This window comes from Takifugu flavidus, chromosome 9, assembly GCF_003711565.1.
Source record: "Takifugu flavidus isolate HTHZ2018 chromosome 9, ASM371156v2, whole genome shotgun sequence".
NCBI lineage: Eukaryota > Metazoa > Chordata > Actinopteri > Tetraodontiformes > Tetraodontidae > Takifugu > Takifugu flavidus.
The window spans coordinates 40,720-63,533 of NC_079528.1; the positions used below are offsets into that span (position 1 = coordinate 40,720).

The 22,814-nt window shown below is 44.0% G+C and overlaps 1 protein-coding gene across 3 annotated transcripts; it reads left to right on the top strand.

Annotated features, from left to right (window-relative positions):
- The first annotated feature begins 1,490 nt into the window (after positions 1–1,490).
- pdgfrb (platelet-derived growth factor receptor, beta polypeptide) lies at positions 1,491–22,609 on the top strand. Of its 3 annotated transcripts, none has more exons than XM_057043246.1 (23): positions 1,491–1,888; positions 10,739–10,807; positions 11,121–11,435; positions 12,027–12,284; positions 12,573–12,703; positions 12,929–13,094; positions 14,029–14,209; positions 14,619–14,734; positions 15,148–15,271; positions 15,386–15,591; positions 15,734–15,828; positions 15,931–16,063; positions 16,705–16,809; positions 17,073–17,183; positions 17,734–17,890; positions 17,999–18,165; positions 18,556–18,668; positions 18,862–18,984; positions 19,081–19,192; positions 19,837–19,936; positions 20,041–20,146; positions 20,785–21,071; positions 21,381–22,609. In XM_057043246.1, the coding sequence occupies exons 2-23, from the start codon at positions 10,750–10,752 to the stop codon at positions 21,523–21,525; spliced, it is 3,309 nt and encodes a 1,102-aa protein (XP_056899226.1). In that variant the 5' UTR covers positions 1,491–1,888; positions 10,739–10,749; the 3' UTR covers positions 21,526–22,609. The 3 variants fall into 3 exon arrangements, with proteins under 3 accessions (XP_056899226.1, XP_056899227.1, XP_056899225.1); XM_057043247.1 differs by having other exon boundaries at positions 10,742–10,807; XM_057043245.1 differs by lacking the exon at positions 1,491–1,888 and adding an exon at positions 10,397–10,660.
- The last annotated feature ends 205 nt before the right edge of the window (positions 22,610–22,814 follow it).

Below are 22,814 nucleotides of genomic sequence, written 5' to 3' on the forward strand. Positions count from 1 at the left end.
CGAAGACTCGGACGAAGACGACAAAGCTGTTAGCTGGAACCCCATTTCTGCAGGTAGACTGCTTAATTAGAGCTTATCATGTTCTCTGTTATGGAATTATGTAACTTGTGTTGTGTTTAATCCGTTAAGCATCTGGTCTTCATATATTCCGGTTGGAGAAGCACTTTTACCTATTAAATGTCCCCCTTTTGAGACCGCGAAAATAAATATCAGTTAATAGAAGATGATTCATGGATGAGGCATTACCTAGACATAAAACAAGGCTTATACTGGGTAACTGATGTGCCCACGAGCTGATGATAGAGCATTTCAGAGACAACTCGATCACTTTTAATCTTTGCGCGAAAGACATCTGTCCAGTCCCGTCTGTCTTTTATAGCTGTAATGTATGGACCAGACTGAACAGTCTTTCTGCACCTTCATCCATCTTCATCCATCAGAGGTGTGTTGGGTTCAGCTCTGAGGACTTCCTGTCTCCACCCCTGAGGTCCCCTGGGAACCCCATTTACCTCACACAGTAATAGGTCTTGAAGTGTCCAGCTTTAACACATCAGTGCCGGCTCGCCATCCTTTACTCCCAGCCCCAATTTTGCTTATTGTGTCTGAGTGATGACGTGAATAACACATGTATTCCTGGTGCATTTATAGCACCAGGGTGTTAATTACACATGTAAACGTGCAGTAAACGTTAAGGTGGGGTGATCCTGCTCTCCTCTTATCAGGGAGTGGCTAACTACTGCTAGCAGGGCTTTTATATTTACAGCACACTCAATTAGAGGACAGGATGGTTACTATCCAACTTGGGCAGCGGTCCTTCCTCCCAGCTGTCCACCTCGGTCCCTAGTTAAAGACAGAAGGCCCTCATTGGCGGCAGGTTTGCATTCCCATCTTAATCCTGGGAAAAGGGAACATTAGGGAGAGAGCCAAAATAGCAAACAAGTGCATATTTAGGACTATTAACCTTTTTATGTGTGTGTATGTATATATACTTACTTAAAACTAATGATATAAGAAAATGTGTATCAAACGCAGGTGCAGTTAAGCTGAAAGTGTTCAATCCCATATTCACCGAATTTTAAAAGAGGATTTTGAAGTTGTTTTCCTGAGAAACTTCCATGTTTGTTTCCAAAACCAGGAGCTCTGCCAAAGGCCCCCATCCCCCAGTGTCTCACTTTTCTCTTCCTTTATATTGTGTTTGTTGTTTTATTGGAGGGGTTAGATGCGGTCCAGGTTGCTGTTGCCAATAGAGACTGTCTCAGTTCACCTCCATTCATAAACAAATGAGTCCGGCTCGGCAGACTCTCAGCTGCTACCGAAGAACAACAAGCAGGACTCAGCCTCCATTCTGAAGCTTCTCCCCGTCTGTCCATCGTTGCTTTTTCTCTGTATCCCCCCCCCCCCCCACACACACACACACACACACTCTCACCTCACTCTCTCACAATTCCCTCCCTAGTTCTCCCGGTCTGAGTGGGGTTGGACCACTGACTCTTGCGTGTGTGAAGCTGTCAGGGAAGCAGCATGTCTGAGTGTGCACGCCTCCAGACCTTTTTTTTTTTTCTTAAAACAAGCTTTCAACGCTCTTTAGGAGTGGGGGGACAGACCTCGTTGTGAGGGAGGAGAGGAGACCCCCTCAGTGCTGTGATTTGACTAAACAAACAGCGGAGCTCGGACCGGCGCCTCCTCCAGCGGGCTCCTGGGACAACGGAGATTAACCTCAGACTCTGAACATCTGAGGGATCTATAGATCTGAAGCGGCGGCCCCGTGGAGACAACCAGCTGGAAATCGCTTCCTCTGGTTTCTGAAGGAGGAGACTGACCGCTGGCACTAAACATCATCACACAGAGAGAGCTGAGGCTTGTCAATGCGTCCAGGACAACGCTGAAGGTAAGGGCTCCCATCGCTTCCGTACTACTGAGTTTGCTCTTGGTTATGTTTGTTATCATGGGTGAAAATGTGCTGGGCAACGTGCTGAAAGTTCTCTTCGCCTGCACGATGTCCCCTGCCAAAGCTGCAGTTGCGCAACCGTGGCGTTGAGGATGCAGCCAGTAAAGTGGGCTTTGCATGGAAATCCAAACTTAAAAGGACCTGGTTCATTTAGCGTCGTTTCTTCTGTGTTGCGCGTTTGTGAGAAGGCGTCTTTGCTTGTCAGTCACCTGTAGTGGAAACTGTGCACAAGAGGAATCCCAATGTGAGAGCAGCCTGTTCAAACAGCACCGGTGATGGTTTGTGTGTCGGCACACACCACTTTCCCCTCTTTACACAGAGATGCTTTAACCGTGTTTACCTTCTCAAGAAGCGAAGGCGAGGAATCCCAGGGTGTCTCTTTCACCCACAAACATGCACACACACATTGGGATTTAAAGCGGAGCTGTTTGTATGCTCCTCACTCCTGAGTTGCTTGTTTTTACAGCCCTCTTCAGTCACCCCGAGTGAACCGGGGGTCCTCACAGCCCCACCATCAGTCTCTCGTCTCTGAAAGGAGCGACTCCGATCTATATTCTCCACAGAGCAGCATGGAGAAGCTCACTGAAACTCGACATTGGACCACACGTTAGTCGCTGCCAGCCAGCATCCTCTCTCCTTGCTGATGGATCTCTTTTTAGAGATAACACATTCCAGCCCCAGTTCAGGGCTTCATGCCTCAGCCACCCTATCTAAGATTGTGTCGTAAAGCCGTGAATCCCGTCCCTGGAATGCCCGAGCAACCGGACAAATCATCTCACCGTATTCATCACTGGAGTGGGTTTTACTACCTGCTCTGACACGTGTAGTAGGAATGAGTGATTCCCTGTCTGAGGTGCATGTTGTGCAGCTGAAAGCTTTTCCACTTTGCTCTCATGTGTGGTTCCTGCAGAGTTTATTGCACATCCATCATGTGCGGACCGATGACCCGACTGATATGAGAGCATTTGAGCTGGCGCTAGTTGTAGTCAGTGCTGACATATGTTGTGCATCTGTCCCCTAAAGCTGAACTCCTTGATCTTCTGCGCCTCCGCTCCAGAGTCCTCTTGTACTTCTGCTTCCAATGAGCTGCTGGAAAATCGCATGCTTGTCATGCTTTTGCCATCAACGATATTAGACCGTAATGCATTCATATCATGTTTTCGCCATCAGCTGGCTGCTCCTGAACGAGACCCTTAAAACACTCCTGACAAGTCGGAGCCTGGATTCACGCAGCAGCGCGGAGTCTCGTTTGTCTCCTGAAACATTGGGGATTTTTCTCCCTGTGCGTCAGGCCGCTGGTATGTACCGCGGCCCGTTCTCCCGCACGGCCCAGACCTAATCCCTCATCATCAGCTGTTTCCTGCCTGCTCGGCCTCTCCGCATGCCAGCCTCTCTGAGAAAGAATCTGCTGCGTGTTATGACCATGCAGAAAACATGCCAAGGCCTCTGATTTGGCTCACATGTGGTGAAATGTAACAGTTTGATTTCAGCAGAAAGTTTCGAAACACACTGGTCCCATTCTGTTCCCTGGTGATTTATCGTCCGTGAGAGGGGAGCACAGCTGTTCCACAAGCGCGCTGTGAACACTGGTGTCGTTTAGACTGCGACGAGTATAAAGCTGACAAAAGGCATTGGGAGCTGTCAGAGCCTCGTTGGGAGACGTACCTTGTTTATTTTATTTAAATATAGCAGTCTGTGACTCAGTCTCCGATGGGCTGATTCATTATTCATCAGTCATTCTTACGAGCTGAGCTGGTTCTCTGCTCGTATTCTGCCGTCTATTGCTTCTTAAATGGACTCAGACTCTTGTTTGAGTCATATAGCTTTAATGAACATGAAGTAGTGTAGCAACACAGCATCCTGTTCTGCTGGCCATCCATCTACCCCCCACCCACTCATACTGGGCTGTCAGGCAGCTGCATCTCATCTTCAGTCTCAAATTAGCCCTAAAATGTTAATAACATGTTCCATCTTCAAACACGTGAATGAGGAATTGTTTAAACATAAAGGTGAGATGGTGGACAGCAACCTCAAGTACGACCCGAGTGACCGTAAATTACTTGTGTTTATGTTTTATATGCAGCATTAAGTGCACTAATGCATAATTTTTATGAGATGCTTTAATGCCAATGTGTCTATTAGCTTTCAGATTAATATCCATAAACAAGGCTTTTAAAACCAAAGCTTGTTTATGAGCTCAGTCAACTATTCATTGTCTCCAATCACTCACTGAATGATAGTTAAACTAGTAAATTTTAAATAAGGATTTTCTTTCACCTCCAACATTTACCTTCCTTCTTGTTTACATATAACTAAGCAGGGAATCATATGTTTAAGAAGCTATAATATAGCTTCTTAAACATATGATTCTACAGTATATGTAAGCTTGTGGTCAGAACCAGTACTGCAACCAAATTGAAACTAGTCCAGAGCACTGCATCAGAGGTTCCTAGTTAGGGTGCTGGATAAAGCAAGATCATCTACTACCAGGAGTGATCGTGGCGAGCGATGAGTCTGTTGATTATGTTTTTGCTCTGTTCATGATGATCCGTGCCCACATTCAGTGAAATTATGCTTTAACAGTCCAGAAGAAATTTAGCAACGTCAGTGTCCCTTTTCAAACCCTCCTCTTTTTTCAGCCGTCTCCGTCTTTCAAAGCTCATCTCCTTTACAGATCCTCATTTTGTTTCTGACTTTGTCACGACATATTAGGTTTTAGCAACATCTGGCATTTGCGATCTGTAGCATTTGTAGCAGGAGCTCAGTGGAACAGGTGAAACACTACTGACTTCGTGATAGTTGGCGCAACAGATCAAAACACAAAGAGTCAACATCAACATTACTTGTGGGCTGCAATTCCACTATAGAATATTCAGAATGGATGACTGTTGTCAGTGACACCAGTAGGTCAAATGGACACGATTCCTTAATGTCTGCTGGCATATCAGGAACATTTTATGATTAATTTAAATCCATTTCTTATATGTGGCTCCTTTAAACTCTCTGGGCAACCATTCCCAGCGGTCTGTGCACGAGGCAAAATAACAAAAGTGAAAGTAATGCCACATTAAGTGTTTTTTGCAAATACCGAGGGAGTCAGAAGAGGTAAGATCCACCTGCAATTGATCAAAATTAAGATTTAGAAATAAGTATTTAATGGTTCAATTGAAATTTCAATGTTGTATGACTGGATAAGTTTTTTTTTTTAACTAAACCTGTCATTTTAACAAACATAAGGGAGTTTTTAAGGATTGATTCAGACTACAGCCTGATTATGTGGACACCTGTTGTGCACCCCCCTCCCCCATGTAAATATACACAAATATAAATTTAGTGAATAATGAGAAAGAAGGGGGAGGCAGGTATTTTCAGCAGAACGTTTTGGTCTTTATCAGATCCTTGTAAAGCAGGGATCTCTCCTCTGCAGTTGGACCTGTCCACAGTCCAACAAAAACATGCTGGAATTGGTGATACAGTGCAGCAAGAGAGGACAAAGAAAAACAGCCTGTTGCTTCAAAGATAAGAATAGTTCACACAGTGGAAAAAAGAAACCACTTTGGATCGCTCGGTATTCCAGCTAAAGCCATGGGGATGCTTCTATACGGTGTTGGGACACTTTTGACGTACAGACTTTTATTTTCTCTTTTTATCAATGTCAATCAATGCAGACAAAGAGCAAAGACTGCTGTTGGAGCCACTGCAACAAACACTCGCATGATAAATATGTACGAGTGGGAGAAGTAATGACCCAGGTCGGTGCTTCCCTCATTTCCCTTCTTTCCCCCTTTAGTTCAGCTTTATGTGTTTAGGGAAACGAGTGGAATTTAAAGCCAGTTAGGCCTAATTGTATTCAGCTGTTTCTGTCAGAGGAGTGTGGGTGTGAGTGGAGGGAGGGGTTGCAGCCAAGTGCTGGCGCCCTCCCATGTTCCCAGCTCGGTGGCTAAAAAAGTGGCTATTGCTAACAAAGCTCACAAGAAAGTTTGTGTTTTTACAGGTCCAATATCGAGGAAAACAGCTACTAGTTTATTTAAATTCTCTCATTTATGCTCCAAAATAACTAGAAAATGAGTCCATAAACTGATATCAAACAATAACCACATCTGAGGCTGTCATCCTACAACCACCAGCTTTACCCAGAGACCCTCTGTATCCCCTCCTGCCACTACAAACAGCATTTACAACTCGGTTTGACGGGGAGAGAACTGAGACCCGCCGTTTCCTGAACGTGTTGCCTCAGCACTCTTCGCCTGCCCAGACAGGACCAGTCACGGTGACTCGATCCTAAACATGAACCAAATTAAATCAGAGACTGGTTTCAAAATCCGCTGAGCGCTGGAAATGCTGATTTTGTCTGGCTTCGGTGCAGTTTGAAGCTCTAAAGTTACAGCATACACACATTTTATTTTGGCGGTTTTCCTCTGTCCAGCTGTGGAACTGCAGCCTCTTTAGGTTCTCAAAATACCCATTGAAACTTAGACTTACGTTCACACTCAGGTCGGCTTCATGCGCTTCCTTTGTCTAACGTGTGTATTTACACGTAGACCTCAGGGGCTCCGAACCGAACCAATGACTTTCATTTCTCTAGTGCCACAGCAGCTTCTTGATTTTACGGATTTTCCGATTATTCATTCGTTTGTAATACACTCAGTCACGTTGCTCCAGCGTGTTTTCCGACACCTTCGGTGCACTTTTGATGTTGCAGTGAGTCAAAACCATTTTCAGAAGCAGATGTGAGTGTAAAACAAGCAACCACAACTAAATGACAGATGTTGTATGGTAAGCGTTACATTGCAATACTTTTGACCAATCAGCTTGAGCCCTACCACCCTAATGCTTCCTTTTTCTGCTGGTCTTAGCTGCTAAAGAGCTTGATTAAGAGTTGGCAATTGTCAAAAATCGGCATTGAAGCTGTGAGATCCACAACCTTCTTTCTGTATATGGTCAGGATTTCTCTGTAGATAAGTATATTGTCATTTAAGTGGCTTTCTTCCTGCCTAGCATTTGGGTAATTTTAGATGGAATGGAGAGAATTTAATAAAGACAAACGTCACTGACCAAAGACATCTGGAAGTCTTCCAGTGTCAGAGATGCATATTTAAGCATTTCCTGCTCACATATTGTGACAGGCCATAGATGAGCTGATGTTCCAGCCTTCACCAGTTTGTAAACAGGCATTATGGTCAGGTTAGGGCACGAACAAACACCGCCTGGGATGGGAGGAGCGGGTGCTTCGTCGGTCTGCTGCAGAGCGGGCCAGAAAGTCCCATCGTGGGGAGCAGATCTGTCCGAGGCATGTGATAAAAATGGAAGTTTGTTTTGACAAAGACACCCTGGGTCATAATTTTCCCACAGAGCTTGTCAGACTCCGACCGTTCGAAGAAGCGTCAAGATAGAATGACACCTCTGTAAAAAAAACTGAAAACAACGAGAATGCTGCGCGTAAAGGTGCACCAAGGCTCGGCCTGACGTCCCGATCAGGTGCGAGCCTTATCGGGGTGCAATTGTTAGCATGAAACGACCAAGAAATCCGAGATGTTTGCTTTGCAGATCGCAGCTTCCTGTACGCTTCAGCAGGGTAAACATCAGCGTCTGTGATGCAAGACGTGTCCCACACTCTCCTTTCATGTGGCGTCTCCCATAAATTCCCTTCTGTATGTCTGCACGCTCCCTTTGTTGTCTATTGCTGCATGTGGCATTGTTGTGGTATGAAGATGTTTCTTTTTTGGAGGGTAAGTCATGCTCTTTTTTTCTAAGCAGGTTGTTTCTGCAAAGATCTCACTTGGTTGTTTTGTTTTTCTTGTGATTAGGCTCTTCTGCCGTTTAATTCAGGTTGTTTCTGCCTTTAGGAAAGTTTCATTGTGCACAGTCCTGTTCCTGGGAGGTTGTGGTAGTCTGCTCATCACTGATGCATCACATTTACACCCACACAAGGTCAGGAAAATTCCCTCCGCAGGAAATCAGAGCTCTCCAGCTGCAGTCAGAGACGCTTTTGGACATACTTTTTCTCTCCACCCCCTTCAAAACTGCAATCTTCACATCCTTTGAGAAATACTTAAGCAAACAATTGGCCGTAAATGTGTTTCACAAGAAAGTTCCCTCCTCATCTGCCAGTGCTTCATCGTTGCCAGATGTTTAAATAACTCACGCCGTTGCAGCACGTACAGATGATCCCAGCAGTGGGATTACTGGGTGCTGTGGAACTGGGGCGATGTGTGGGCCCAGTATATCCCGCTGCTCTAGTTTAGCCTTTTAGCCCCGACTAGCTGGTGACACCTTGAACGTAGCAGTGTTGTTTATAAAAACTGACAAAGGTCAGTCAGTCACCAAATTCCCAGCATCTGTGGGAAAACTCATATGGTGGGATAACAGTTTATCCATCATGGTGATTATTGTGCCATCGCCTCTATAAACACTGGCAGGCCTCCACTGTCCACTGCATGGACTATCACATTTCACATATTAGTATGATAATAACCAAAATATGATAGGAAAATGTTAGATTTTGATCCTTTAAATCCTCTTATTTTATCCTCGGTGAGCCACTTTAATCACATCCCTAATCATGGAAGCTTTGTAAGAATATCAGATGTTATTCTGGATCCTGCCGTCGTTTAGTTGCCTTCCACAATCTCTCAGAGATAAAATGGCATCAGCTGCCAGTCACAATAACATTGATTTGTCCTTGCGGTGCCAAGTGACACATGCCTCTGGCGTCGCTGCGCTCGGCTGTGGCCGCTCAAAGTCACCGAGGTTACCGGCACTTGCAAGCGTTGATGTACGGCTTCCTCACTGACAGTTCCACTCACTTATGGAAAGGGCCTCCCCCGGGGCTAAAGTGACCCCAGTGCTCCTGTTATCCCAAGTGGGAGAATCCCAAGTGTATCGTGGTCCTGGGAAAGTTGCATGGGACTAGTGTGGGAACGTGAACTGTACACAAGCAGCGGTGACACACAGTTGGCTGCATGTTTATGCGTATACTGGTTCTGGGTGAGGAAGATTGTGGGCTGGAGTGCAACACTCTGGTGCCCATATGTGTTTCAGCATTATCTGCCATACAGATTTCTGTCTCTCTTCTTGTCTCTCTTCTTGTCTCTCTTCTTGTCTCTCTTCTTGTCTCTCTTCTTGTCTCTCTTCTTGTCTCTCGGTCTCACTCTTGCGCCATATTTTATTAGAACCAGGAGGCCGGGGAGGAAATGTTTTTGGATCGACTCGAGAGCTTTTCATTTTGGGAACGGAAGTGCTACAGGCAGTTATTTCATTGAAACAACATCTTTCTGGCTCAGGAGACGCTGTCAGACACCACCACTATAAAAACTGGAACAGATCGACAGGACAGGCAGGATGAACTCACACCGATCAATGAGAAGATGTTAAAACTTTTCATAATGATGATAATTATCTATAATCCTAAATAAGAGCACCCACATTCCATAAAAATCCAAAATAAGAACATTTCACTTCAGAATTTTGGCAAACATTCAACTTTTTATATAAAATACATCAACTGGAGCTACACAATTATAAAACAAACAATCATAACAAACTCAATCATGGGATACTAACCAGACAGATAAAATATGTTCACGCTGCAGAATTTTATTATTATTCCACCTATATTTATCAACCGTGTCTGGAGCAGAATAATATAGAAAATGTATAAAGTTATGTTAAAAAAGGCTAGTTTTAGATATAATAAAGGTCACAATTGCTTCTCCCAAATCACAAACATATTCCTTCTTCTTAAAATAACCAAAAATAGTTTGGCCCTGAATTATCAAATTGGAAATCGAGCAAGCTTTCGTAAGAGCCTTTTCACAGTTTTTCCACTGGCTGCTGCCTTTTCTTCCTCCTCCACCCTCGCTCTTCCCAAGCTGCTCTCTTCCGCCCTCTCCTTCCCACTCACCCGCGTGCAGGCCTGTGATCCATCCTAACTGGTTCCAGACGCCTGTGTGTGCTGCAGGCCTTCACCCCCCCCCAAACATAATAACAAACCATTCCTCCCCTGTTACATCTCCACGTCTGTCCCCTTACGGTCAAATAGCCTGATGGCATTTAATGTTAGGGAGGGGAGGATATTACAGTAAGTGTTTGGGCAACTTTGACCTCCGTCCCTCTTGAATAAATGCTGATATTGTGCAACATGATATGCCATCATTAGGGAAGACAATTTCAGATATTGAGTGTCTTGCCTTCATCAGCAGCGTCCGTGAATGGCCTCATTTTCACTTTTGTTTACACCAAAACCAATTAATGGCACAGCGCGGCTTGGCTGCATCATTGTTGCCAGCGAGTGTTACAGAGCTGCTCACAGTGACCCGTTTGTTGGCGGTCAGAATACCGGTGCACCGGGAACAAAAAGAACCAGACATTGTCGCTCTGTCCTGGTGCAGCGAGGCGTCAAATATTTCCCAGAGGGAGCTGCATCTGCACCTCCGAATCTGCGTGCCAACCAGAATCCGCTAAAGAAAGCGACGTGGCACCATATAAATGCCGCGTTTGTTTCCTTTAGCATGAGCAGAATGCGGTTTTATGTCACTGACTTTGTTTAGAGGGTGATTGCTCTGACAGCCATCGCGCTTTAGTCCCTTGACTCAAACTCAGCCTGACTGGAGGGAGCTCGCCAGGGCAGGGATGGATCCATCATGTTCAGAAGATTAGGGAGAGAAGTTCACCGGCTGCTGCCACCAGTCGACCTTTGTTTGAGCTTTTTAGGTTCATGCCGACTTTTGCTGTATTTTTTTACAGTTTTCCTGACAGAGGATTAACCATTTTTTTCCTCCCTCCCATTAGCAGGATCCAGCATGCTGAGGGCTTCCGCTATGAGAGCAGCTGTGCTCCACCTGACAGTCGCACTTGCAGGTGAGGATTTCCCTCTCCAGGCCCAAACTGGGATCTTTTGTGGATTTAAAGTTATTTACGAGGCTGTGAGAAGAGGCAGAGGCTAGATAGATGACGCTACAACACTTCTACAATGACCCCGATCATTCTGAATGTATCTGTCAGTGTCAGTGCCATCATTATCCTCCCACATGTCCACCTCAGACAGCTTTTTTCCTTCATCATTTAGAGATAGAGCAGGACGTGGCATGTGTTGTTGATTTAACCTCTGACCCCGCGCTGCAGTCTCTTTGCCCTGCATTCTGACCTTTCTGTTGTTGTTGTGTAAATGCAGCTCTTCTGTCCTCCTGCACCACTGTCAGCTGTCTGAAGATCGTACCTGAAGAGAAACAGCTCATCCTGGCTGAGGGATCATCCCTGTCCCTCACCTGCGCCGGCTCATCAGAGACCACCTGGGACTTGAAGAGCGACGATGTGCCGTTCTTCCAAATGAAGGCAGAGAGCAGTGGCCTGAACTACAAAATTGTGCAGAGCAACAGCACAGCCAGCGTTCTGACATTATGGCACGTGGACTGGAAGAACACGGGGGTTTATCAGTGCAGAGAGCAGCTCACTGGAGAAATTAAAGAAGTGGCTGTTTTTGTTCCGGGTAAGGCATTATTTGAGTTGTTAAATTCCCAAACTACATTTTACGACCTTCTTCCTGGAGCCCCTTTCAGGTCTCTAATCTATAATAATGAGGCTTGGTGAGACCGAATATGTGAGACAAGAGTAGCAGCTGTTGCTGATGGTCTTATTACTCTGATTACATCTACATTTTGCTAGTTTTCTGCAAGACCTCATTTACAGTCAAGCCCAACCCTAACTGATCCTATATACAGTACGTGCACATTTTTGCAGTCTTGGAAACGGAGTTAGAACTTAGTAGAGTAGAGATCAGAGTAATAGACACAGAACTAATGAGATAAATGACATGATATAAACTTTATATCATGTCATTTATCTCATTATTTAATGAACACAAGAAGATACCACAAGGTATATCACAGAATAAACAGTCTGCCGCTTTGATTTCATCAGGGACACATGTTCCAATGTAACAATGTATTATTTAATGATTAAAACAGGACATACATTAAAATACCACATACAAATGAGCACAGAGCAGAGTTTTAAAGACAAGACTCGTGAGCTATGTGTTCTGTTTATGATGATGATGGTGAGACGTTTCTCTCCTCAGACCCTGAAGTGTGGTTCATTGAAAGCTCCCACGGCATGGTCACGAAGACCAGCGGTGAAAGCACGGTCCCCTGCGTGGTCACTAATCCAAACATCATGGTCACCCTTTATGACAAGGACACCGATTTGCCCGTCAACGGGGTTTATGTTCCTAGTGAGGGCTTCAAGGCATATCTGGACTACAGGACCTATGTGTGTCGGGGAGAGCTGAACGGGGTGGTGAAAGAGTCCCAGGCCTTCAACGTCTACAGCATTCACGGTAAGGGCTGAGGAAATGTTCAGTTTCCACACATAAAAATGCACATTTTTCATGTATCCTCATGTGTGAACAACTAACAAATGTATTTTTGTATTAACTCAACCATAAATATCAAATGCAGATAACCAGTCAGTGCATTAGACAGCTGCAAATATTTCATCCTTAATTAATTAATGACTGATGAAAAATCTTGATTTCCATCTTTATTAGCTCTTTGCTTGGTTGCCTGAGGTTTCCACACATTGTTTTAATAAATGTCATCCTGACCACCTCTCCTTCCTGCTTCAGTCCCAGAGGACATCGACGCCTACGTGAATGCCTCCCAGACCGTCCTGAAGCAAGGCGAACCGCTGACAGTGAACTGCACAGTGCAAGGAGTGGAGCTGGTGCTTTTTTCCTGGGATATCCCCAACAGAGACGTGAGTAGGCGCTGAGCAGAACAAGTGCTTTTGTTCACCAGTGCTCTGAGGCTTCCTGAGCTGGGCCCAAATGAATCCAAGATGTCGGGACACACCTTATTTTCCTAACACAGCATGATTTATGGCAGTTCAACAATCAGTTCAGCACATCTTTGGTTGATTCATTGGTTTATTACCTATGGTGGAACATGCAGATTTAAGCATAAATGTCCTTTTGTCTTCAAGATTGTTAAGCATAAGCCGGAGACCGTGGTCCTCTCTGCCACAACCATGCGCTCCTGCCTGGTCTTTCCTCATGCTACGGTGGCCCACAGTGGAACCTACGTCTGCCATGCTCATGAGAGCACCCAGGACCAGAAGGCCTTTGCCAGTGTCAACATCACTGTTCTGGGTGAGAAAAACACTCTGAAGTAAAACAAACGGATGCTGGCTAGATGATTATTATTAGATTTCCTTTAGAGAGAAGAGACTGCTTATTATATAAACCTTAGACCTTTGAGTGCACTGAGGTGTTTCTATGGGAGGAAATTAATCTGCCCTCTGTTTATTTCTGTTTAAAATTCATTTTGGTTGATAGTGAATAAGTAATAGTGCATGGTGTGGTTGCCCTGAGTTGTACCTTAAAAAAATAAAGCCTTAAATTTTAGGGGGGCATTGGTACTATCTTTAGGTTTTTGCAAATAAAGTCCAACTGCACTGGAAATGTTTATATATAGGCTTTGAATTCAACCGCTACATTGGATCCAGAATTATATATATTCTTGCAAGGTGCAGGTCAGGAGCCAATAAAAGCAGGGCTCATCATGCTGATCTTTTCTTCTTTCTTCCCCTTTGACAGTGACTGAAGCTTATTTTGAAGTGCACATGTTTATTCTATCTGCAGCAAGGCGTGGTTTTAAAGACATCCTTGAATGACTTACGCTCCATTGAGAGAATCAATGTTGTTTTTGGGTAGAAAATAGAGAATTTGCCCACAGTGGACACAGAGGGTCAGCTGCAGCTGTTCAGTAAAGAGTATTTAGCTGCTGTCTAAGGAATTTAATAAGAATAATGTTGTTCACGCCTCAGAGTCAGTTTTTTTTATTAATACTACTATTAAATAAGCAATCTTATATAATTCAATGTGATTTTAGTGTGCATAGATGCTTAGAACTAAACAGCAGCGTTAAATAATATATATATATATATATATATTAATAGCCTTAATGAAATGGTCAGTCTGTGTTTGCTGCCCCCAAGTGGCGAAACATTTACAGTACCCAAATTGATTCATTTTGCCCCAAATTCAAATGTATGATGACAATTAGATGATCCTTCCTCTGCAGAGAGAGGCTTTGTGGCTGTGAAATCTACTCAAAAACAAAACATCACCGCTGAACTGCAGGAAAACGTTGAGCTGAGAGTGGAAATCGAAGCCTACCCTCCCCCTCAGATCCGCTGGAAGAAAGACGGTGCCCCGGTCAGGGGAGACAAAACCATCATAATCAGACAAGAGCATGAAATCAGGTGAGACATTCTCCCTGGCCCTGGAGTTGACCTTCCACCCTTTAAATTCTCTTCATACCGAAGAACGTGCTCGCAATAATTGACGCATGTAAATATTTAGCATCAGGAAGACAACCTCCAGAGGCATCAAGCTCTTGTCCATCACCAATAAGCTCTCCACGGAGAAACACAATACCCTCCAGAGGGCCGCGCTCCATCATTCATCACACAGGAACCATAAACACAGCACGCCTGTCACAACTCACACACACATCTTTGAGGAGAAAAAAAAGTCACACAACAGCTTCCTTTAGGAAACATGGCCAAAAGAGTAATAATTAGAGCCATATATATGAGTTGAGACAGGCACAAGAGCAGTCGGCCTCTTCATATTTTTGTCCTTTTGTTTCCCATTGTTGTTCCACCTCAGGTATGTGACCATTCTGACCCTGGTGAGGGTGAGGACAGAGCAAAAGGGTCTCTACACGGCCCTCATCACAAATGAAGATGATGTGAAGGAGGTGACCTTTGCCCTGGAAGTACAAGGTAAGGATTTTATTCCATTAAAGGGGTCCCTTCTTTGATTTTAAGTGAAAATGGTCTGAATGATACTGAAGTCAATGTAAAGCAGCCAATAACCATTGCTGATTATAAAAACATTGCTTATTATTTTATGTGTCACCAAACAATAAATCTTATATTTAGAGTCATTTATTTTAATCATCGGTGCAGCAGTAAAGCCTCCGGCTGTCTCATCTGTGCTGGTAACAGAAGAGCGGTGACGCAACTTTGATGTCATGATTGATTTGATCAAAGACGTTTACGTTTGATCTCAGCGTTGTTCAGCGATGGGAACTGTAGCTCTTCTAAATTCAAAACAAGACCAAGACCTTTAATATTCCAGGTCTCCTGATGATGTTCTGTAGGGTAACAGCCCATATTACCGTCTGTGTCTGTAGTTCTCGCTCGGATTAAAGACCTGACGGACCACCACCTCCCTGGGAAGAAGCAGTTGGTGACGTGTGTGGCCGAGGGGGTCCCGACCCCCACCATCCAGTGGTACAGCTGCGACAGCATGCTGAAGTGAGTCTGGCCATTGCCGGTGAAGTGTTGTGGACCAGACACCAGGGGGCTGAGCACTCACAGATATTCTTGTTCCACCCCAACCTGCTGCATCGGATCGACCCTCCTCTGCAGGTGCAACAACCAGACGAGCTTGTGGCAGCAGCTCAAAGCAGATCCAGAGCTGCTGAGCATCCACACCAGCGTCACCGAGGCGCGTCGGACCAACCAGGTACAGAGCCAAGTGACCTTCTTTAAACCCCAGCACACCACCGTCCGCTGCGAGACTACCAACCAAGAAGGACTCATCGACTTCAGGGATGTCAAACTGGTGTCCAGCTGTAAGTGTCCCCTGGATTTTGAATGGTACAGAAATACTATTTCATCGAACTATTATCTAGAAACATGGTAAATTATAAGGAAATGTTGAAATGGAGGCTGGTATTGAAGGTGTTTTCCGACTGTACTTGTTGCCTGGTGCAGCTCTGTTCTCCCAGGTGGTGTTGTTGGCTGTTGTCCTGACGTTAGTGCCCATCATCATCATGTCCATCATCATCCTCATCGCTGTGTGGAAGAAGGTAAGAAACCCCTCAGCAGACAATTCAAACGCTCCCTCCGAAAGGAGAAACAGGCTTCTGGTGTTTCTGGGTGTCACGTGCGCGTCTGCTGTATGTTGTCAGAAGCCGCGCTATGAGATCAGATGGAAGGTGATCGAGTCGGTGAGCCAGGACGGCCACGAGTACATCTACGTGGACCCCATCCACCTGCCCTATGACCTGGCCTGGGAAATGCCACGAGACAACCTGGTTCTGGGTGAGACATGAGGGGACAGATGACCCTGTTAATATTTGCTGTGGCACAGGCATGTTATACAATGGTTTTATTAATAATAATAATAATTTATTAATAATAATGATATTGAAAACAACAATTTGTAGCATGGAAAAAAGGGTTTCTGGATGATTGAGGGTCCTGCAGTAAAGAAACGAGTGTAACTGTAGTGTTGAACGTTACATATGAAGATCACGTAAAATCGGGGTAGTTGTGTCGGATTACACAAATCTGGAAAAGCAATGGCTTTGTGGGTGTGTTAATGTTACATTGTTGTTTCCATAACGCTGGTCATCAGCAGTTTCTCTGCTGCAGCTCAGGCTGGAATACTAAACGGGGTTTGTTAATCCTCACGTCTTGGCTCTAATCCCACCTCACTTTGAAGGCTTTTAACAGCTTTTGTTGTGAAGAATGTGTTGTTGTTGGTCAGCTGCTCCACACAGGCAGGAAAATTCCCATGATCGGATCTTTGCCCCAGCCAATTTTCTTATCCCGGCTTCCTGGAAATGACATTTGTTTAGATTAATATTTCAACAGAAGGGAAAGGTTTTCCTTTCTCCCTTTCAGGTCGGCCATGTGCTCCATTCACACTGCGTCCTACTGAGCCTTTCTCCGTGTTTCAGGTCGCACGCTCGGATCAGGAGCCTTTGGCAGGGTGGTCGAGGCCACCGCGCACGGACTCTCGCATTCCCAATCCAGCATTAAAGTGGCAGTGAAAATGCTGAAGGGTAAGACGTTTGAAAACAGCAGAAATCCACTCCTCACATGCATAGCTGTCAAACATTGTGGCATCAGAGCCATGTTCCTGTGAGAACTGAGAGCCTGCTGAGCTTTAGCTGGACTGCCAGGCCGGTTTGAGGTGCAGCCAAGGGGTCAGTTAAGCAGTTTGGCAGGAACAAGTTGATGTGGGCACGTTTAGTTCTCTCACAATGACCCTTCTTTCACTTTCTCTCTCTCTCTCTGCTCTCCCTCCTTCTCTCTGTCCCTCCAGCTACGGCCCGGAGGAGCGAGACCCAGGCTCTGATGTCAGAACTGAAGATCATGAGTCACCTGGGGCCTCACCTCAACATTGTCAACTTACTGGCAGCTTGCACCAAACATGGTGAGGCGTAGAACCAGCCCCTGTGGTACCAGTACCAGTAACACGATTGCAGTCATGATCCTGATGGTTTTTATACATTAACGGCACCTGACCTGTCTAATTTTTAGACCTTTTCTCATTTACTTGTATGAGTCACTCTTTTATTTGCCTGCCAACTTTCTATTTGACAGAATTTTAAAGATTCCTTTACCTTTTATGGAAAAAAACAAAACAAAAACCATCACGTTCCTTTTGTATTGTAACTGATGAGCATCCAGGTTTGCATTTCTTCATGTGTAGTTTACTTTTTTCTGCAATTTTGGTGTATTCTGGCTAATATTTCTGGATGCACTTCTGTCAGATACACGTAGCAGAATACTGAATGAAGCTCGCTGAAGTTAGACTATTTATAAATGTATTAACCAAAAATTTAATGTTTGATTTTGATCAGGCAAAGGGAAGATACAGTAAAAATACATTAAAAGATTTAAAAAATATGATCTGAAATGTTAGGAAATGGTAGCTATAATTGAATTTTTAAAAAACCCATAATTTCTCTTCTGCCAATCAGGACCTCTGTATCTCGTCACTGAGTATTGTCGCTATGGTGACCTGGTGGACTACCTGCACAGGAACAAGCACACCTTTTTGCAGTACTACCTGGACAAAAACCAAGATGACGGCAGTCTAATCTCAGGAGGGAGTACTCCCCTCAGCCAGAGGAAAGGGTGAGAACTATCAGAAAGTTGTTAAAATAGTTCCCTGTAAAGTTGGTGTGAATCAGGAGCTGTGCGTTAATGGAGTTGCGTCCTCTGTCCCTTCATCTGTCTCTTCAGCTATGTGTCTTTTGGAAGCGAGAGTGATGGAGGATACATGGACATGAGTAAAGACGAGCCTGCAGTTTACGTTCCCATGCAGGAGCAGATGGACACCATCAAGTATGCAGACATCCAACCGTCTCCGTACGAGTCGCCCTACCAGCAGGACCTCTACCAAGAGCAAGGTTCTGTGCATTTATAAGGGCAATAATTCTTTTGACTGTGTCGAAAGTGTTCATAACTGTAAAGAATTCAGTCCAGTAAATACAGAAAAGCAAGTTATGATGAGGGGAACTTGGAGAACTTTGATGATCTGCTTATCTTTCGCAATAGAAGATCACCCTGAAAATCTAAGAATATAGTGCAAACTGAAGCAGAGAAAGATTGTTTTGCTGTCGCGAATCTGTGACTGTTTGATGGCCGACTGTATCAAATGCTGTCGGATGTTAAAGCGTTTCAGTCCGTGAAGTCACAGGATAGCAATAATTTCGACCACCAGACAATCCACTCCTCAGTGTGACGCTCCTCGCTTTCTTTCTTCTTCCTCTGGTGTTTGTGGGCTCTCCTCTGCTCAGGTGGGGGCAGGGTGGACCTGGTCATCAGCGACTCTCCTGCTCTGACTTACGACGACCTTCTGGGCTTCAGCTACCAGGTGGCCAAAGGGATGGAGTTCCTTGCCTCCAAGAACGTAAGGGACGAAAAGAACTCCATAATCATGTCACTGTCCATGTGGATTTGATTCAGTTATTCCGCAATTTGCTAGCAGCCAGTTGGCTTAGCATTCCATGTACCCAAACAGCTCTACCATGACCTTGGCCTTGATGCATGAACGGCATGAAGTCTCAGGTGTGGAAACAATATTCAGCTCATTCTCTCCGCAGTGCGTCCATCGAGACCTCGCGGCAAGAAATGTGTTGATCTGTGAGGGCAAACTTGTGAAGATCTGTGACTTTGGCCTGGCCAGAGACATCATGCATGACTCCAACTACATCTCAAAAGGCAGCGTAAGTGTTGCCCCGACCAATGGCAAAAATTGAACCTGATACAGAAATAAATGATGAAATCAACACATTCGAACAATGTTTTCTAATTTTCCACAGACATTCCTGCCTTTGAAATGGATGGCACCAGAAAGCATCTTCCATAACCTGTACACAACCCTGAGTGATGTGTGGTCATACGGCATTCTTCTTTGGGAGATTTTCACACTGGGTGAGTTCAGATCCATTTCAGATTCACACATAAACACAAGGAACAAAAGCGAAAAAAGTGAAGGAAAAAAAAACATCCTGACAAGAACTGGCTGACACAGAGGAGGGATTCATCCCCGTTAATCGCATATCTGGGTCACATTAAACTGGTTGCACCTGATGGGCTGCATGTTTCTCAGTAAAGCCTCAGGCCTTTCCGAATTCTTCGTTGATCGACATGGGTAAAACCCAATTTTCCAAAGCAGCTCTGAAATATGAATTCAGATTCCATAACCGTTTGCTTGAGTCTTCATCCCATTAGGCACAGTTTATAACAATAAAATCAGCATTTGCTTGGTACATATAGCTTTTTTTCCCCCCAACATTCCCCTGAACCTCTGTGTCTCCTCCAAAGGCAACGGTTTATTACAAGGCGGTAAAAATTAAGCTCACAATTCCGCCTCTGTGAGTGGGAAAGAAAGATTCTCTATTTTCATCTCCCAATCTGTCACTGGACTAATAAAAGTCATTCATCATAGAATATGTTTGTCTCTCTTGGGAAGTAAACGAAAATTAATTTCCCATAATTTACGGCAGTTCACATCCATTTCGCTGAGTTTCCCGGCATGTTTCCAACTTGTATGAGATTTGAAATGTTTTGCGCAGGAGGAACGCCGTACCCGGATCTACCCATGAATGAGCTGTTCTACAGCGCGCTGAAGCGAGGCTACCGAATGGCCAAGCCCGCTCACGCCTCTGACGAAGTGTGAGTCCCGCTTCAATCCCACCATCCCAGTGTCCGATGATGCACACAGAGCCGTCACAAAGTGGTTGAGTTAGGAACTAATTGTGATGCGGTTACATTTGCAGGTATGAGATCATGAAGAGGTGCTGGGACGAGACGTTTGAGAAGAGGCCCGACTTTTCCTTTCTGGTTCACTGTGTGGGGGATATGCTGACAGACAGCTATAAAAAGGTACTTTGTTTATACATAAAACTGCTTTTTACCCTGGAGCTTGTCATAAATCCAACATTTCATTTCTCACTAAAAAAAATAAAATAACCAAACTCTTTATTTAAATGTTGTTTCTCTGTGACTTTGGAGAAAAACTGATAGTTAACCTGTCTGCCCCCTAGTGGCTGTTTATAGGCCAGAAATTCATTCAGACATTGACTTTGTGAGTCCTCACCGTATATAATTGTTTTATATGGCTTCAGCTTTCAGCTAGTTTCTTACCCTCCATAACTTTAAGATAAAAATATAGTAAATACTGTTTTATTGTGTATTATTGTGTATATTAGTTAACTTAAGTCTTGAACATGATTAGAACACCGATTCTGTAAATTAAGTATGTTTCAATTGTATTGTTTATCAAATTATCCTTCAGATTCTTAATATATGCAGCTGATCATATACAGCTTAATGGAAGTCTTACAACTCTGCGAATGAAGCATAACTTTTACTATGCAGGACTTTGGGAAAATCCAATAATTGGAGATTAAGAAGGCTATATGATTTTGTTAAATAACAGTCATTTGTAAATGTGCATAAAAGTTTTTGTCTTTTGAGTCTTCCGCCTGGTGATTAAGCCACAAAATTGCCGTGTCCAACAGAAATACAGCCAAGTCAATGAAACCTTCCTGAAGAGCGACCACCCCGCAGTGGCACGCACCAAACCTCGACTCTCCTCGCCTTTTCCGATCGCCAACCCGGCGTTCGGTTCCCCTTCCCTGGTCGGACTCTCCGACTTCCCGGATCCTTACAACCAGAACACCAGGCACTTCAGAAACGAGGCAGAGGTTCAGGAGGGGGTGACCTCCTTTAACGAGTACATCATTCCCATCCCAGACCCCAAACCGGAGGAAGCTTTCACCGACGTGCCCTCAGAAAGCCCTGAAAGGTACCGAGACCGAAATATTAACAAAAGCACCCCAAACACGCTCTGAGCCTTGAGATGCTGCATCAATGAGTTTATCACATTTAAACATGCAGCCAATGTTGATACCCAATAAATGTTTTATCTAGATCTCCAGGAGGCTAGACTCAGGATCCACAGTCAATCATTCCAAACCCCCATAAACTGAATTATTAATCTAAATCACAGATTCCACCTCAACTGCCCTCAGTGTCACTGAGCTTGTGTTTACTGACCTTTAATAACGGTTTACTAATCTCACGGTGTGACGGTGATCTGTGTTCCGGCTCTCAGCTCTTTGGCTCTGGAGGAGGAGACCGACTCTGTGCACGACTCCACTGACACGCTGCCGGAGGAGGACAGGCTGGAGGAGACCAGCGAGAGGGACGCGCTGCTGGGATCATCTGGGACACCTGAGGTTGAAGACAGCTTCCTGTAGAAACCCCCAGGGAAAAAATGACCCTTTCTGGGAAATTTTTATTTTCTTTTTTGACTGACTTGCCTAAAAAGGGAACATGACTAAAGTAGAATGTAGCACAACTGAGACTGAGTCATTTTTGTAGTTACACTGAGCACTCAACATGTTTTGCTATATTTTGAGTTTTTCTATCACATTTAGTGCCTCTGAAACTACCGAAAGGGCAGAATTTCACACTTTTATCAGAAGAAACTCTTTAAAAATGGTACTCACTTAGTAAAAAAATTTAGAATGCATTGTTTGTATTTTTCAGCAAATTTTCAAGCCTTGTGAGCCTGAGATTTTTTGTAAAGTTGAAGAATGTTTCCCTCCGTGTTACAGTTCAAAGTGTTTCTTTTCAGAAAAACTAATTTTAGACTTCAAGCACAGACTTTTACACTCAATAATTAATGTAATTGCCATGTGTTTCATTTCCAGTAAGTAAACCAACAGTTAAGGCTTCAGTTTGTTCCTTAACCAGATTTACTGTCTATTAATGGTGTTAAAACAGCTGTAATGCAGACAAATTCCTCAGCCACTGTTTTACTGATACTCAGCTCGGACCAGGAGTTAATCTCCCTTTTTTTGTCAGTGAATTTTAATTGTTTTTCTGTATAATTTGTGAATTTTGAAATTGTCTTATATAGGTTTATGTCATAAATCTGTGCCAGATTTGCACTTTATTTAGAAAAAGATGTGGAAATTCCAACTAAAGTTATACAATCAACAAAAGTGAACCAGCGGTTTGTCTGATGAAATCTGTTTCTTGATGGCCGGCCATACTTGGAAAAATTCTGAAGAAGACAGCGTATCACTGCCGATGTGCCTCTGTACATGAACACTTTCTAGTATCGCGTTGCATTCCATAATGGTCACTCACACTAAAAGTTTTACCTTTAGTCCGCCACGTAAAATACTATGTAAACTTCCTCTCACAATGTAAAATGCACAAAGTCATTGTAACAAACGCTACGGTACCAAAGTATTTTTTTTAACGTTTACAAATGTATTTTTTTAAGTGCTGTTTTATGTATCATAAATGTGACAATAAATGTGTATTACTGCAGCACCACAGGATGTGTGACTCATTTAAATTGTGGTAAAAATCACCTGTTCTTGTGTATTTTCGTGATTTTATTAGTAGTGACACTAAATTGTGAATATAACTCAATTTTCTTAAATACACGTTGTTTTTTGCTTTCTTTATTGTAAAAACACCTCTTTTTCTTCAGTTTCCAAAGCAGACTATAGACTGGATCTATTCACAATTC

What these genes read in the sequence shown, in the direction of transcription:
- pdgfrb (XM_057043245.1), top strand. Translation starts at nt 10,591, where the DNA reads ATGTTCAGAAGATTAGGGAGAGAAGTTCACCGGCTGCTGCCACCAGTC. An exon ending in TCATCGCTGTGTGGAAGAAG is followed by an intron (nt 15,829 to 15,930) that starts GTAAGAAACCCC and finishes GTATGTTGTCAG; the next exon opens with AAGCCGCGCTATGAGATCAG. An exon ending in GGCAGCTTGCACCAAACATG is followed by an intron (nt 17,184 to 17,733) that starts GTGAGGCGTAGA and finishes TCTGCCAATCAG; the next exon opens with GACCTCTGTATCTCGTCACT.